Raw genomic sequence first — 15,473 nt, 5'->3', positions numbered from 1 at the left:
CTTGCTTCTTAAATCTGAACCAGTTGAGAAAGGGGGTGAAAATCAAAATAGTATCTGTTCAGTTCAGTTCAGTTCAGTCGCTTAGCAGCTGTGTCTGACTCTTTGCGACCCCATGAACCGCAGCATGCCAGACCTCCCTGTCCAATACCAACTCCTGGAGTCCACCCAAACCCATGTCCATTGAGTCGGTGATGCTATCCAACCATCTCATCCTCTGTCATCCCCCTTCTCCTCCTGCCCTCAAGCTTTCCCAGCGTCAGGGTCTTTTCCAATGAGTCAGCTCTTCGCATCAGGTGGCCAAAGTATTGGAGTTTCAGCTTCAACATCAGTCCTTCATCTTTATTATTGATAAATGATATTGGACAATGTGGATTATATTTGAAGAAAACAGGATTTCTTAATCCTGAAATCCCAAATTAAACAAGTTTATCTACTCTTGTCATAGATAGAGCTGGTTTAGAACAAGTCTACCCACTTGAATGACCTGCTCTTTTAAGATACATGGCATAGAGTAGAATGTGTGCTTCTTCTGTTACCCAAGGGGAGAAATAAGGAAGAGGCTGAACTTTATGTGCACAATTAATCCTTCTATAATCAGCAATCCTGTTAAGTCATTGCTCTTCCCCTAAGGAAGCAGAGAGAGGTTAGGAATGTTCTTTGCACATGAAAGGAAGTATCAAGTATGAAAAAGGGAGGTTCTATTCAGCTTCTAATATATTTGGTAATATAGGATTATTACAGAAGAGTGTTCTTGCAAATTTTAGTTAAAATGATTAAATATTCTTTATACATAGTGATGTAGTCTCCTAAGTCTCCACAGAAGTTGCTCTGACTGTAAACTGAAGATAACAGAGTTGTTGAGAACAGTTCAGTTGTTAGGTATAGATGGTGCTTTAATTTTGTTATGTTTGTGTTCAAAGAAGGGCTTCCCAGGTGTCACTAGTGGTAAACAACCCGCCTGCCAATGCAGGAAATGGCAAGAAATCTGGGTCCAATCCCTGTATCAGGAAGATACCTGGAGGAGGGCATGGCAAACCACTCCAATATTCTTGCCTGGAGAATCCAATGGACAGAGGAGCCTAGCAGGCTACAGTCCATAGAGTCACAAAGAGTTGGACATGACTGAAGTGAATGTTCAAAGAGAAGAAAAAAAAAGAATTATTGTACTTGTGAATGAATATTAAGTGCTTTATGTGTCCAGACACATATAATAGACACTTGAAAACATTATATATGGAGAAATTATTGTCATACTAGAATTAGCTGGGAGGGTTAGATACAGACTGGGCTTCCCTGGTGGCTCAGACAGTAAAGCACCTGTCTACAATGTTGGAGACCCGGGTTCGATCCCTGGGTTGGGAAGATCCCCTGGAGAAGGAAATGGCAATCCACTCTGGTACTCTTGCCTGGAAAATCCCATGGACAAAGGAGCCCGGTAGGCTACAGTCCTTGGGGTTGCAAAGAGTCAGACACAACTGAGTGACTTCACTTAGATAATGACTAAGCAAAGTGTCTGATGAAGATAATAGATTGGTTAAACTCCAGTACTTACTTCTAAATATAGAATATGTTCATATTGTGAAAATATATATCACATTTATTCTTGCAGAGTTGTTTTGGTTCTTGCATAGATGTTTTGCAGAGTTGTTTTGGTTCTTGCAGAGTTGTTTTGATTCCTGTATAATCCTAGTAATATATATATATCTATTCTCTATATACATTATCAAATAGATTAGTTAATACCCTATATTTTATCTGGGGGTCTGGATATAAATATTGCAAGTAATGAGAAAATGATAAATGTAAAGATTTAAATAGGCTTTTGTGTGCTATGCTTTATTGCAATAGTATTGAAGTATCACAAACCTTATATATAATAATCGTTAGGTTTATCAATCAAACATTTCTGAGTTTGGGTATGTTACTTCTTGATACTTCAGTCTTGTCATCTATAAAAGGATAATAATAGTACCTTTTCCCAAAAGTTGTTATGAAGATTAAATTAGATAGTATTTGTGAAGCATTCGAAATAGTGCTTGGCACATAGGAAATGCCAAATAAGTATTTGTTTGAAAAGTATGACAGAGAAAAGCATGAATGTTCTGTATATATGCATCATTGGAAATGTAATAGTTAGAAAAGAATGTAACTTGTAGGAGAGTACATACATCTTCATGATGTATTACAAAGAGGGTTATTTCAGTAGTCTAGAATGCTGGTGCATTTTCTTTGTCTACCAAGCTACTAGGGAAATGTTAGATTCCCAGATATGACCACAAGGTGGTATAGTTGCCATTCTCAGTCCTTTTGGATGAAGAAAATTTGTCCATGAAAGCAGTTAAATTTTGGAGATTCTGAGGATGATTCCTGGTAAGTCCAGAGAGCAGAAAAAGTTTTCTTTAATCAAAATTGTGTTATTAGATATGTTATAGAAATATTTATGGAAGAGTATGTAAAATGCAACTCTGAAAAAATGATACCAAAATTAATTTTTTGTGTGAAAAAGTTTTATGAACTTGGCAAGAAACCTGCAAATTACCTCATTTATCTCCTTTAAAATTTTTTTAATTTTATTTTTAAATTGAGGTATAGTTTACTTACAGTATTATTAAATATAAATTTCAGGTATACAACATAGTGATTCACAATTTTTAAAGGTTATACTCCACTTGCAGTTACTATAAAATATTGGGTATATTCTCTGTGCTGTACAATATATCCTTGTAGCTTATTTATTTTATACATAGTAGTTTGTGCCTCATAATCAGCTCCTTTGTCTTGCCTTGAAAATTTCTCTAGGCTTTTACTTTCATAATTTTTCCTCTCTCCCCCCCCTTTTTTTTTCTGAAGGTGAATGAAACTAGTGGATAGGAAAGGGCTGATATTTTTACAGATGAAACAGGATTTATGAAAACATGAAAGAGATGCCTTTGGGCTGTAGAGTTATTGGAATGAATCGCCAATTAAGATTTGTTTTGTTTTGTTTTGTTTTGCCACCAGGACTAGAGAATTTTCTTTGGAGAATTTCCAACTTTTGGTCAAATAGAGAGTTGAGATTATTATTTATTTTTATAGCAGCTCTGTGAGGACAAAGGGAGCAAAAACCATTTTCATCTTAAATAAGAAAAATAAAGTCATAAAGAAGATAAGTGTAATTTATTCAAAGTTTTCTACTCAATACTACACTTGAGTGTAAATTCTAGTTTATTTCAGTGTTATTTTTACTAGTTGCCACACTTTAGTTAAAATGACACTTAATGATGACTTCATTCATATTTGTTGTTCAATAGAAAACACAGACATCTTTATTGGAAACACCTGAAACTAGTTATTGGAAACTTGATTCTAAAGTACCTCTTTCACAAAATGCATCTCGAAGCTTCCTATCAGCTGATCAGAGCAGATCTTCAAAAGATAAAAGAGACTATCTGCGGATACCTGCCAAAAATAATTTATCTACACCATTACCAAAGGTTTGTTGCTACAATTTCTAAGAAAGTTGTCATTTTTTTTAAATAAAAAAGTCTCTGGTATCATATACCATACATCTGGTATCACACACATAGTTATAAAAACCTTTTTCTTGAAAGTTTTGGTTATTTGTTACACCAGTGTGAAATAGTTTCGTTGGTTTTATTCCATCACTGTACACAACTTAATGACATCTTGGGAAAATTTTATCACTTTCTGGCTTTTGCTAGCACATAGGTCCCTGATAGACAAGCTCTAATTTTGACTTGAATTTTCCAGTATCACCTCAGTTACCTCCCTTTGCTGTTTACTCCTCATCATCTTGTTGCTGGAGTCTTTTATTTAGCAGTCAGCCCTTGTGAAGCAGGTACCACTAGCAAGGTGGCTCGTATCTAGCTATCTTCAACATGTCTGCTTAATCCATGGGGAATTCTTTCAACCTGTCAATGCTAAATGGTGGTATATAATGCTCTACCTCTGACTCCCCCTCTCCTCTTCTCTACCATCTGTCTTACTCTGATTTCTTTTACTTGTTCAGGTAGACATAAAGACAGATAAACAAGTCTTCTTCCTAGGTTTATATCCACCTAGGGAATGAGATGCCAGTCTCCCCTTCTAGAAGGCACCATTAGTTATTATAAGGCTTCTTTTTTTTTTAATTTAACTAGAGAATAATTACTTTACAGTATTGTGATGGTTTCTGCCAAACATCAACATGAATCAGCCATAGGTATACATATGTCCCCTCAAAGGAAAATTACTCAACTCTAAAAAGGAAAACTCCTTTTTAGAGTTATATTCTTACTTGCCTTGGGAGTTGATGGAAGAGTATTTCAACCTATCTTTACCCCCTAAGCCAAAATTTTGTTCTTTTCCCTTCCAATTTGCTTAAATTAACTGGGAATAAGAGAGATATCTGGTGATTGTTAGTTCTGTTCTACCACCTTTTAATAAGCCTTAGAGAAGGAGTTGGCCTTAATTATACATTGCTTTCTTTAGAGTGTAAGTTACTAGCACTTCCCCCCGCCCCAACTTTGTACTTTAGTTGACAATTTCAGGCAAAAATAGTCCCACTTATATCCTGTATTATATATATATATTGAATTATATGTACAGTATTATTCCCTGTGGCTCAGACGGTAAAGCGTCTGCCTGCAATGTGGGAGACCTGGGTTTGATCCCTGGGTTGAAAAGATCCCCTGGAGAAGGAAATGGCAACCCACTCTAGTACTCTTGCCTGGAGAATCCCATGAACTGAGGAACCTGGTGGGCTACAGTCCATGGAGTCGCAAAGAGTTGGACACGACTGAGCGACTTCACTTTCTTTCTTTACTTCTTATTATCCACCTCATGGAAATTATGAAAATTAGTAAAGTACATAGCAAGGCTTTTATATGAAATCATCTTGTTGTGTTTATTATTTTACTATTTAAAATATGAAATGATCTCTATTAAAGAATTGTTGTTAGGTTGCTAAGTCATGTCCAACTCTTTGCACCCCCATGGTCTGCAGCACATCAAATTTCCCTGTCCTTCACTATATCCTGGAGTTTGTGCAAGCTCATGTCCATTGAGTTGATGATGGCATCCAACTATCTCATCCTCCGGTTCCCCCTTCTTCTCCTGCCCTCAGTCTTTCCTAGCATCAGGGTCTTTTCCAGTGAGTTGGATCTTCGCATCAGGTGGCCAAAGTATTGGAGCTTCAACTTCAGCATCAATCCTTCCAATGAATATTCAGGGTTGATTTTCTTCAGATGTTCAAGCTCGATTTAGAAAATGCAAAGGAACCAGAGATTAAATTGCCAACATCCACTGGATCATTGAAAAAGCAAGAGAATTCCAGAGAAACATCTATCTCTGCTTTAATGACTTTGCCAAAGCCTTTGACTGTGTGGATCACAACAAACTGTGGAAAATTCTGAAAGAGATGGGAATATACCAGACCACCTTACATGCCTTCTGAGAAATCTGTATGCAGATCAAGGAGCAACAGTTAGAACTGGACGTGGAAAAACAGACTGTTTCCAAATTGGGAAAGGAGTACGTCAAGGATGTATATTGTTGCCCTGCTTATTTAACTTATATGCAGAGTACATCATGTGAAATGCCAGGCTGGATGAAGCACAAGCTGAAATCAAGATTGCTGGGAGAAATATCAATAACCTCAGATATGCAGATGACACCACCCTTATGGCAGAAAGTGAAGAAGAACTACAGAGCCTGTTGATGAAAGTGAAAGAGGAGAGTGAAAAAGTTGGCTTAAAACTCAACATTCAGAAAACTAAGATCATGGCATCTGGTCCCATCACTTCATGGCAAATAGATGGGGAGACAGTGGAAACAGTGGGAGACTTTATTTTCTTGGGCTCCAAAATTAGTGCAGATGGTGATTGCAGCCATGAAATTAAAAGATGCTTGCTCCTTGGAAGAAAAGCTATGACAAACCTAGACAGCGAATTAAAAAGCGAAGACATTACTTTGTCAGCAAAGATCCGTCTAGTCAAAGCTATGGTTTTTCCAGTAGTCATGTATGGATGTGAGAGTTGGACTATAAAGAGAGCTGAGCGCAGAAGGATTGATGCTTTTGAACTGTGGTGTTGGAGAAGACTCTTGAGAGTCCCTTGGACTGCAAGGAGATCCAACCAGTCCATCCTAAAGGAAATCAGTCCTGAATATTAATTGGAAGGACTGATGCTAAAACTGAAGCTCTAATACTTTGGCCGCCTGATGTGAACTGAGTCATCGGAAAAGACCCAGATGCTGGGAAAGATTGAGGGCAGGAGGAGAAGGGAACAACAGAGGATGAGACGGTTGGATAGCATCACTGATTCAAAGGACATGAGTTTGAGCAAACTCGGGGAGTTGGTGATGGACAGTGATGCCTGGGTGCTGCAGTTCATGGGGTCACAAAGAGTCGGATATGACTGAGTGACTGAACTGAACTGAACTGAACTTTCTTTCAGATTAGCTGGTTTGATCTCCTTGCAGTCCAAGGAACTCTCAAGAGTCTTCTCCAGTTCAAAAGCATCACTTCTTTGGTGCTCAGCCTTCCTTATGGTTCAATTCCACATCCATACATGACTACTGGAAAAACCATAATTTTGACTATATGGACCTTTGTTGGCAAAGTGATGTCTCTGCTTTTTAATACACTATCTAGGCTTGTCATAGCTTTCCTTCTAAGGAGCAAGTGTCTTTTAATTTAATGGCTGCAGTCACCATCGGCAGTGCTTTTGGAGCCCAAGAAAATAAAATCTGTCTCTGCTTCCACTTTTCCCCTTCTATTTGCCATGAAGTGATGGGACTGAAGTTAAGATGCGTGTTTGTAACTGTTAAAGCTTCAGTACTTTGGCCACTTGATGCAAAGAGCTGTCTCATTGGAAAAGACCCTGATGCCTGAAAGATTGAGGGCAGGAGGAGAAGGGGGTGCAGAGGGTGAGATGGTTGGATGGCATCACTTATTCAATGAACATGAGTTTGAGCAAACTCCAGGAGATAGTGAAGGACAGGGAAGCCTGGCGTGTTGCAGCCCATGGGCTCGCAGAGTCAGACATGACTTAGCGACTGAATAACAAAAAACAACCCTATACAAATTGAATTAGAAAGCTCTTTTCCTTTTTTTTCCCCGTTAACTGAGTGAGCTCCAAGTTGGGTCAAATACAGCCCTGTATATGAAATTGTCTAGAGAATCGCTAGACAGGTCAAATATTGACAACTTTTTGAGCATAAAATTTTGAAAGAGCTCCCAAGTGTGTTTTGCTCTGTTCATTGGCTACCAGACTGGACCAGGAATGTACTTTTTAAGAGAGCAGGGGATGAGATGAGGAAAAGTTCAGGCACTGCTAATTTTGCTCTTCTTACAGAGGTTCAGCCATTAAAAAAAAACAGAACTCTTTAGGTTGTGGCAAGCTTTTTGTTAATTTCCACAGTTATAAACAAATTGATTTTGACCACTTTTACTGGCATTTTTATTGCTTTGTGGAAGAGCAAATTTTTGGAGTTTACTCTGCCATTCTTACTGATATCAGTGACCTTACTTTTTAAAGACAATTTTTAAAAATTATAAAACTTATATACTACAGGATAATATGGAATACTAAACATTGACTAATGGAGTTACTTTATCAACAAAACATGAGCAAACTTGCTTTATTATAAATCAGGATTTTTATGTAGTAATAAAAACTCTCAGTTCTTTGATCTTAATCATTGTTTGAAAAGTTGAAGTCTCTCTTAAGGTTGTTGGCTACTGAAGCTGGAGTGTCTCTCCCATCCTTCCTTTCTCCTTCCCTCCCTCCCTCTCCCCCATTATTTTATTAAAAACTTCTGAATTAAATTCTTATCCAAAATTTCTACTTCATACACACACCAATAATAATGGAGAGTTATTATTGATTGTTAAAGACTCAACCTGCCTTTAGTAATAATATGTGTTTTATTTGATGGGATAATGTATTTTTTTGTCTTTTGGATAGGCATATACTGTGAAAACGCCAACAAAACTAAAAATTCAGCAAAGAGGAAACAAGAATGTACCCATTGAAGAAAGTAATAGTAAAAAGAGAAAAATGGTCTTTGAGTTTGATGTTAATTCGGATAGTTCAGAAACTACTGATCTTTTGGTAAAATTATTACAAATAATCAGCATTTGTTATTTGTTTACGTTATTATATTTCTGTATTATTATTCTTTATGTGTATAATATATGTGCATAGTATCTATTACTGCAATACTGAAAAGAAGTAAAATTCTCCTATAATATAGGACTCTCTGCTTTTACAGCATTTTAAAAAATTAGGGTTAAAAAAATCTCCCTAAACTTCAGAAAACAGGACATTTTGAAATACTTGATATGACATAGTTGGCATTTGAGATGACTAATTCTCTTGTTTTCCAGAAGAGTGTTATTTTCTTTACCTTTTTCTCTTTGAGGCCCAGTGAATACCTTTAATCTTACCGCAGCCAAATTTGTTATTCAGGACTCCTCTTAATTTTGCATATTATAAATATTTTCTTTAATTTTATACCACTTATTGTTGCAAACAATAACATTTCTATGATTCTTAAAGAGTTAATATGTTAAAAATGGCATGTTTAAGGAGGATAGTTCCTCTAGCAGTTTGTATGACCAGTTACTTCCTACTTCATACATATCATTATTTTCTAAAGGCATAATAATAATTTATTAAGAATAATTTAACTTATACTCATTTAGTTTAAAACCAGATTAACTTCATTATACAAAATGGAGCAATGTACCAATGATTCTTAATTACAAAATTGTAATTAAAGCCATTTGTTTTATTATTGCAACTCATAACTGTGAGATTCTTAAAGCTTTTATACTGCTTTGAGACCTCTGCTTTCATTTGTTCTGGAATAATGAATAGCTAAAGTCTTAGAAGTGTAATTATTTAAGTTAACTTACAGAAAATTTCTACTCTAGTATCTCTTTGTTTTATAGATAATGATTAAGACTGTGAACTAGGCACTGTTGTAAAAACTTTACACAGAATACTTCAGTTATTTCTTAAAACAATCTAACACTCTAGAAGTAGAGACAGAGTTCTTACTCTCATTTTACAGATGAGGAAACTGAGTCACACTGGTACTTTTCCAATATGACATAACTAGAAAGTCATGGAGCCAAAATTTGAACACCAGTTGTCTAGCTCCATGGCCTATGTATGTCACTGTACACAATAATTGCCAGGTAAAACTGAAGTCAAGATATTAAAAAAAGTGATGAGAATTAGTAGAAAGAGCATGAGCTCTAGAATTAGAGATACTAGGTCTAGAATTCATACTGTTTTTCTCTGAATTTAGGCTAGTTTCTTAACTTATCTGAGATTTGGAATAACTCATGATTTCATGTCATTTTTAAAAGTAGCATCACAACTTTATAACACTATGAACATACTACAGTATTTTATTTATACTATTACAGTTTAAATTACCTAAGAAGACAGTTCACAATAAATAGGCTTTATCAGTTATAATTATCACATGAAATTAAAGGTCTTTGATAAAGTCAAATACATGGGAAATTATAAAAGTTGAAATGATTGTAATTTTGGTTTCTAACTTTACTTTGTGTTTGCTCTATAACTTAAAAGCTAATGCTTAATTTATCTATATTGCTGGGCACACAATATATGAAGATGTAATTTTGACATCAGTAACAGAAGGAAAATGGAACTGTTTGTGTAGGCTATTGAAGTTAGTATAAATTCAAATTAGGTTACTATAATGTTTGGTTGTTACATGTAATCCCCATGGTAACCACAAAAGCATAGAATATACACAAAAGGAAATGGGAAGGAAATCAAAACACTTTGCTACCAAAAATGTTACCTAGACAGAAAAGAAGGTAATAATAGATGAAATGAGTGACCAAAACCAAATCAAAATAAAACAAAACATCTATAAAGCATATAGAAAACAAATATCAAAAAAGGCAAAAATTAGTCTCTCTTTATCAGTAATTACTTACATATGAGTAATTTACAATGTATATTTGGAGGATTATATACTCCAATAAACAAAAAAAGACTCATGTTAGCTTCAAATTGGCTAAATGTGAAAGGATGGAAAAAGATATGCAAATAGTAACCAAAAAAGAGGTGGGTTGGTTTTACCAATATCTGACAAAATAGATTTTAAATCAAAAAGTACAAGAAACAAATAAGGACATTATGTGTAAATAAGAGGTTCAATATAGCAAGAAGTTATGACAGTTTTAATCATTTATACACCTAATAACATACCCTTAAAATATATGAAGCAAAGCTTTATAGAATTGAAGAAATGGACAGTTATACATTAATAGTTGGATACTTCAGTACCTCTCCTTCAATAATGGATAAAACAACTAGACAGAAGATAAGTAAGGAAATAAGATTGGAACAACACACACCAAATAGATTTAATAGACACATGTAGAACATTCAGTTCAACAAAAGAATACACATTCTTCCCAAGCACACATGGATATTCTCCAGGATAGACCATATAGGTCCCAAAACAAGTCTCAATAGATTAAAAAAACTAGGTATCATATATAAACTATCTTTGAATACAAAGAGATAAAGTTAGAAATCAGAAAGAGAAGGAAAACTAGAAAATTCACAAATTTGTGAGAATTAATACACTTCTAACCAACCAATGGATCAGAGAAGAAAACACAAGGGGAATTTGACTTAGAGGTGAATGAAAGGGAAAACACAATGCACCAAAACTTACGTGACACAGAAAAACCAGTGCTCTAAGGGAAATGTATAGCTCTAAATTCCTACACTGAAAAAGAAAAAAATCAATAAACTAACTTTTTACCTTAAAGAACTAGAAAAAGATCAAACTAAACCCAAAGGTGACAAAGGAAGGAAATAATAAGATTAGAATGGAGATAAACAAATTAGAGAAAAGAAAGCAGAGAAAATGAATGAAGTCAAAATTTATTTCTTTGAAAAGATTGGTTAAGTTGACAAACCTTAGCTTGACTGACAAAAAGTCGAATAACTAAAGTCAGAAATATAATTGGAGATGTTATTATGAACCTTTTAGAGATAGAGAATACTGTGAACAATTATATGCCAACAAATTAGATAACCTAGAAGAGATAAAAAAATGGAAATACTACTTGAAATACACAAATTGCCTAAACGTGTTCAAGAAGAAAGAGAAATTTTGTGACTTAGTGAATTCTGCTGAAATCTTAGAATTTATGAAAATGATTGAATATTTTCATCCATGAACCTTCTGAAATTTGTATTAAATGTGACTCTAATGAGCAGGAAAAGATATTGTGAACTGTTTGCTTATGACTAAATTTATGTTACATGTTCATTAAGAAAATGGATTCTGAAGCCAGCCTACCTGGATTTTAATCCTGGCTCTGTCTCTTACTAGCTGTATAGTCTTGGGCAAGTTACTTAATATTTGTGTGTCTCATTTCATCACCTTTAAAATGGGGATAATAATAGTATATATAGATCATAAAAATGTTGTAAGGATTAAAACCAATTAAAATATGCTAAGTGCTTATAACAGTGCCTGACATAAAAAAAGAACTAAATAAGTGTTAGCTATTATTACTTGGGAAAATATTCAGAAATTGATAATTGACAACATTTATAATTTTTATAGGATTATGAATGCTTATTATAAGGCCTAAGTATATTTGAATAAAAAGACTGGGAAAAAGAGTGGGGAAAGTGAAACTGAAATAGAAATCAGTAGAAAAACACTGTTCATATACATCTTGTATTCTACATAACCCTTTAGGTGTATGGTTAGTAGAATCAAGATTGGATTTCCTTGTCTGGCAGACTGAGAGTTTAGTTTTTCATTGTCTTCTTCCTTGAGGCTTTTAAATTTTCTTTCCTCTTCTTTCTCCTCCCCCCCCCCTTTTTTTCTTCTTTATACTCTTCCATTTCATCCTCATATGTGGAATATAGACAAAAATTTTATAATATAATATTAATGGTGGCAGCCTCCAAATTATATTTTCATATTTTTCTTTAAGAGCATGGTTTCAGAGGAAGAGACACTGAGAAAACTATACAAGAATAATAATCCACCAATTTCTCATCTTTGTGTCAGAACACCAAAAAAGGTAGTTATTTGGGGAAGCAAATTTCAAAAGCTGAATTTAATTCTTTTCTTTCTTTTTTTTTTTTTTTAAGTTAAACATATGACTTTATTTTCTATCCAGACTCCTTCATCTCTAATGACTCCTGGATCTATGCCGAAGTCTGAAACTATGAGGAAAATGCAGGAGGACCGTTGGGCTGTAATTGCTAAGATGGATAGGAAACAAAAACTAAAGGAAGCAGAAAAGCTGTTTGTTTAATTTCAGAAAATCAGTGTGATTAAGGAGCCTGTAACATAAAATTTATAGTTAAGTTTTAAATTCTTATTTTCTAAAGAGCCAAGCATATTCTGAAATTAAGACTTTTGATTTATAAATAATTTGTTTCTTTATATTTTACTATATCAGCCTAAATGGGAAATAACCACATTGTTACTTAAAAATTTGTAATTCTGTTCAGATAATTAGATGATTGTTTTGGTTTCACCTTTTCTTGAATTGATGAAAACTATTTTGGCTAAGTTTTCATACTTATAAAGTTGTCCATTGAACACTAGGAACACGTTGTTGAGATATACTGTTTATTCTTTACTATTAAAATATTTTGGATTCACATAAATACTTCTCATTGTTTCTGTGAGGTCACCTGAACAGCTAATCATAACTTTGCCAGTATAATTTATTTTTCAAAACTTGAGGTCATTTTATTTGTTCCACAGTCTGAAGCAGCTTTGATTTATCTGTTGATAAAGTTGACAAATGGCTTTTTTTTTCCATTTATTTTTATTAGTTGGAGGCTAATTACTTTACAATATTGTAGTGGTTTTTGCCATACATTGACATGAATCAGCCATGGATTTACATGTGTTCCCCAACCCCATCCCCCCTCCCGCCTCCCTTCCCATTCCATCCCTCTGTGTCTTCCCAGTGCACCAGCCGTGAGCACTTGTCTCATGCATCCAACCTGGGCTGGTGGTCTGTTTCACCCTTGATAGTATACTTGTTTCAATGCTGTTCTCTCGGAACATCGCACCCTTGCCTTCTCCCACAGAGTCCCAGAGTCTGTTCTGTACATCTGTGTCTCTTTTTCTGTTTTGCATATAAGGTTATTGTTACCATCTTTTTAAATTCCATATATATGTGTTAGTATACTGTATTGGTCTTTCTCTTTCTGGCTTACTTCCCTCTGTATAATGGGCTCCAGTTTCATCTATCTCATTAGAACTGATTCAAATGAATTCTTTTTAACGGCTGAGTAATATTCCATGATGTATATGTACCATAGCTTCCTTATCCATTCATCTGCTGATGGGCATCTAGGTTGCTTCCATGTCCTGGCTATTATAAACAGTGCTGCGATGAACATTGGGGAGCACGTGTCTCTTTCAGATCTGGTTTCCTCAGTGTGTATGCCCAGAAGTGGGATTGCTGGGTCATATGGCAGTTCTATTTCCAGTTTTTTAAGAAATCTCCACACTGTTTTCCATAGTGGCTGTACTAGTTTGCATTCCCACCAACAGTGTAAGAGGGTTCCCTTTTCTCCACACCCTCTCCAGCATTTATTGCTTGTAGACTTTTGGATAGCAGCCATCCTGACTGGCGTGTAATGGTAGCTCATTGTGGTTTTGATTTGCATTTCTCTGATAATGAGTGATGTGGAGCATCTTTTCATGTGTTTGTTAGTTATCTGTATGTCTTCTTTGGAGAAATGTCTGTTTAGTTCTTTGGCCCATTTTTTGATTGGGTCATTTATTTTTCTGGAATTGAGCTTCAGGAGTTGCTTGTATATTTTTGAGATCAATCCTTTGTTGCTTCATTTGCTATTATTTTATCCCATTCTGAAGGCTGTCTTTTCACCTTGCTTATAGTTTCCTTTGTTGTGCAAAAACTTTTAAGTTTCATTAGGTCCCATTTGTTTATTTTTGCTTTTATTTCCAATATTCTGGGAGGTGGGTCATAGAGGATCCTGCTGTGATTTATGTTGGAGAGTGTTTTGCCTATGTTCTCCTCTAGGAGTTTTATAGTTTCTGGTCTTACATTTAGATCTTTAATCCATTTTGAGTTTATTTTTGTGTATGGTGTTAGAAAGTGTTCTAGTTTTATTCTTTTACAAATGGTTGACCAGTTTTCCCAGCACCACTTGTTAAAGAGGTTGTCTTTTTTCCATTGTATATCCTTGCCTCCTTTGTCGAAGATAAGGTGTCCATAGGTATGTGGATTTATCTCTGGGCTTTCTATTCTGTTCCACTGATCTATATTTCTGTCTTTGTGCCAGTACCATACTGTCTTGATGACTGTGGCTTTGTAGTATAGTCTGAAGTCAGGCAGGTTGATTCCTCCAGTTCCATTCTTCTTTCTCAAGACTACTTTGGCTATTCAAGGTTTTTTGTATTTCCATACAAATTGTGAAATTGTTTGTTCTAGTTCTGTGAACAATACCATTGGTAACTTGATAGGGATTGCATTGAATCTATAGATTGCTTTGTGTAGTATACTCATTTTCACATTATTGATTCTTCCAATCCATGAACATGGTATATTTCTCCATCTATTTGTGTCCTCTTTGATTTCTTTCATCAGTGTTTTATAGTTTTCTATATATAGGTCTTTTGTTTATTTAGGTAGATATACTCCTCTAAGTATTTTATTCTTTTTGTTGCAATGGTGAATGGAATTGTTTCCTTAATTTCTCTTTCTGTTTTCTCATTGTTAGTATATAGGAATGCAAGGGATTTCTGTGTGTTAATTTTATATCCTGCAAAAATTACTGTATTCATTGATTAGCTCTAATAATTTTCTGATAGAGTCTTTAGGGTTTTATATGTAGAGGATCATGTCGTCTGCAAACAGTGAGAGTTTTACTTTTTCTTTTCCTATCTGGATTCCTTTTATTTCTTCTTCTGCTCTGATTGCTGTGGCCAACACTTCTAAAACTATGTTGAATAGTAGTGGTGAGAGTGGGCACCCTTGTCTTGTTCCTGACTTTAAGGGAAATGCTTTCACTTTTTCACTATTGAGGATAATGTTTGCTGTGGGTTGGTCATATATAGCTTTTATTATGTTGAGGTATGTTCCTTCTATTCCTGCTTTCTGGAGAATTTTTATCATAAATGGATGTTGAATTTTGTCAAAGGCTTTTTTGCATCTATTGAGATAATCATGTGGTATTTATCTTTCAATTTGTTAATGTGGTGTATTACATTGATTGATTTGTGGATATTAAAGAATCCTTGCATTCTTGGGATAAAGCCCACTTGGTCATGATGTATGATCTTTTTAATATGTTGTTGGATTCTGTTTGCTAGAATTTTGTTAAGGATTTTTGCATCTATGTTCATCAGTGATATTGGCCTGTAGTTTTCTTTTATTGTGGCATCTTTGTCTGGTTTTGGTATTAGGGTGATGGTGGTCT

The 15,473-nt window shown here is 34.9% G+C and overlaps 1 protein-coding gene across 1 annotated transcript in view; it reads left to right on the top strand.

The window, feature by feature from the left end:
* The window catches only part of SYCP1 (synaptonemal complex protein 1), a 128,644-nt gene extending 115,979 nt beyond the window's left edge, over positions 1-12,665 (top strand). Inside the window, exons 30-33 of the mRNA XM_043459950.1 lie at positions 3,291-3,473; positions 7,947-8,093; positions 11,996-12,085; positions 12,185-12,665. Coding sequence (XP_043315885.1) covers positions 3,291-3,473; positions 7,947-8,093; positions 11,996-12,085; positions 12,185-12,322 — 558 coding nt within the window. The 3' untranslated portion in view covers positions 12,323-12,665. The remainder of the gene's footprint in view (positions 1-3,290; positions 3,474-7,946; positions 8,094-11,995; positions 12,086-12,184) is intronic.
* Positions 12,666-15,473: the final 2,808 nt, after the last annotated feature.

This window comes from Cervus canadensis, chromosome 2 (assembly GCF_019320065.1).
Source record: "Cervus canadensis isolate Bull #8, Minnesota chromosome 2, ASM1932006v1, whole genome shotgun sequence".
In the NCBI taxonomy this organism is placed as follows: Eukaryota; Metazoa; Chordata; class Mammalia; order Artiodactyla; family Cervidae; genus Cervus; species Cervus canadensis.
The sequence above is the reverse complement of the archived record's forward strand: the minus strand, read 5'-3'. Positions and strand labels throughout refer to the sequence as shown.